At 42.3% G+C, this 2500-nt stretch overlaps 1 protein-coding gene across 10 annotated transcripts in view; it reads left to right on the forward strand.

The window, feature by feature from the left end:
- The window catches only part of IA-2 (tyrosine phosphatase IA-2), a 267355-nt gene that overhangs the window by 98666 nt on the left and 166189 nt on the right, over positions 1-2500 (forward strand). For 8 of the 10 annotated variants that reach the window (XM_070140203.1, XM_070140206.1, XM_070140212.1 and 5 more), the window contains exon 10: positions 2310-2500. This exon is cut by the window's right edge and continues 8 nt beyond it. In XM_070140203.1, coding sequence (XP_069996304.1) covers positions 2310-2500 — 191 coding nt within the window. The remainder of the gene's footprint in view (positions 1-2309) is intronic. The other 2 variants (XM_070140207.1, XM_070140208.1) reach the window with 1 other exon arrangement.

The following is a 2500-nucleotide window of genomic DNA, read 5'->3' on the forward strand; positions in this document are numbered from 1 at the left end:
GTCCTTTTAAGTCTTCTCGTCAATTTTAATCTTGATTCATAGCTGCCTGACATCACTCCCCACCCTCACAGAGAAGCAAAGTTCGCAAAAGTAAAGATTTGACAAGTGGTTAATAAGTGGGTTGTTCGCTAAGGGACTCCTCAAGTGAGTAACTACGTGTGGTTGGCTTCTGAATTACTCAGCTGTTGTTTAACTACTCTAGTTTCTCTCTGGGTTGGTTGCTAAAGGACTTGGCTGTTCCATAACCACCTATGTTACTTGCTGAAGGACATGTGCAATACCAGTCTGGATGGCTTGTAACACAATGCAGAGAACCTAAACTGTAATTTGTGTTGGAATAATCATATGCGGGTTTATAGGGGATAGAATATTTTCTGATTGCTGTTAGTGTATTGACTAAGTGTATTTTGAGTGATATTAAAAAGGTATAAAAATGTATTTTGAATGCACACACACACGTACACGCACACGCACACGCGCACGCACACGCACACGCACACGCACACGCACACGCACACGCACACGCACACGCACACACACTCACACACACACACACACACACACACACACACACACACACACACACACACACACACACACACACACACACACACACACACACACACACACACACACACACGGACACGCACGCACACCCACACATACACACCCACACAGACTCGCTCTCTCCCTCCATTCCTTTCTCTCTCGCTCTCCAATACGCACGCCTCTGAACTTTCATAGGTTTTAATTGCGATTTATGCTAGGATTGAGGAATAGAAGTTTTTGAGATTATGTTGGCAGTCAGTTTCAGAACCCCTACTTAAAAGGGTCGGGATGAGGGAAAGTGAAAAGGGACGGGGAATTAAAACATTCCGCGATCTTCTTTAGTTTACCCTCATCTACCATTTTCTTTTTTTTTAACAAATCCGTTTTCTTTTTTTGGAGGGGGGATGTTTATTTTCGTTCTATGCATTCTCCATCTTTTTCATAAATGGGTTCTATTGTCTTTTCTCTTTTTACCACTTGCTTTCTCTCGCTAATTAATCAAGTTTTCTTCCCTCTATCCATTGTATTTTTTTCTACAGCGAGAATCTAATAACTTTTCATCACAGCTTTCCATCTTATCTATTATGTCTCCCCATGCTCTCTATCTTTCTTTTAACGGTCATTTCGCTAATTCACTCCATTTTCTATCTCATTATTACATTCACTTATTTTTTATTTTTCTCACAATTGCTCATTTTAGTATATATTTTTCTTCATTTCTCTTTCTCGTGATTTGTTCAGCCCAATTCCTTATATTTCTTTTCAACTTTTCTCTCCATTTTTATCATGTATTTTTCCATCTCCCCCAATTCCTCATATCTTTTTCATCTTTTTTCTCGTATTCTGTGCACTTTTCCTGCTTCTCTCTCCCAGTCCCTCATATCTCTCTCCTTCTCTCTTTCTTAATGCCTCATAATGATATATTCTTTTCAAATTTCTCTTCTCTGATTTCTTATTACTTTTCCACCTCTGTTTCCTGATGTCTGAAACCTTTCCTTATATCGTCCCCAAATCCTCATACTTCTCAATTTATCTTCCCCTACTTCTTGTATTTTTCAGTTTTTCTTTCCCAATTCCTACTATTAATTTCCTCTCCCCCAATTCCTCATACTTCTAATTTCTCTTCCCCAATTTCTCATACTTCTCATTCCTCCTCCCTAAATCCTCCTACTTCTCAGTTTATTTAATCCAATTTCCCTTTATTTCTCTACCCCAATTCCCCTTAGGTCTCAATTTCTCTTCCTCAATTCCTCATACGTTTCATTTTCTTCCCCAATTCCTCATACTTCTCACTCATCTTCCCCAATGCCTCATACGTCACAATACCTCTCCCCCAATTCCTCATTTGTTTCAATTTATCTTCCCCAGTTCCCAATACGTCTCAGTTTATCCTTATCCATCTTACATCTCAATTTCTCTTTCCAAATTCCTCATTCGTCTCAATTCATATTCCCTAATTCCCATGGTTTTCACTGTCCCTTCCCCAATTCCTCATACGTATCAATTTCCCTTTCCCAATTCCCTTTACGCCTGTTTCCCTTCCCCAATATCCCCATAGTTCTCACTGTCCCTTCACCATTATCCCCATAGTTCTCGCTGTCCCTTCCCCAATTCCTCATACGTCTCAATTCCCCTTCCCCAATTCCCTTTACGCCAATATCCTCATAGTTCCTTCCCCAATATCCTCATAGTTTTCGTTGTCCCTTCCCCAATTTCTCATGCGTTTCCCATCTCTCTCTCCCCGCCCTCTTTCACGGCAGAAGGATGCGGGACTCTCGGCAGCAGGCCTTCCAGCCGAGGAACCAGTACCCGGCGCCCGAGGAGAACGTGGCCTTCCCCGAGCGGCTCCTCAAGAACGAGTTCGGATACGACGACGAGGACGAGGACGAGGGAGTGTTCGAGGAGCAGCCCGTGAGACCAGCTTATGCCCAGCGCCTCCAGTTCTTCGGCG

The sequence above is a fragment of the Penaeus vannamei genome, chromosome 26 (genome assembly GCF_042767895.1).
Source record: "Penaeus vannamei isolate JL-2024 chromosome 26, ASM4276789v1, whole genome shotgun sequence".
NCBI classification, from domain to species: Eukaryota; Metazoa; Arthropoda; class Malacostraca; order Decapoda; family Penaeidae; genus Penaeus; species Penaeus vannamei.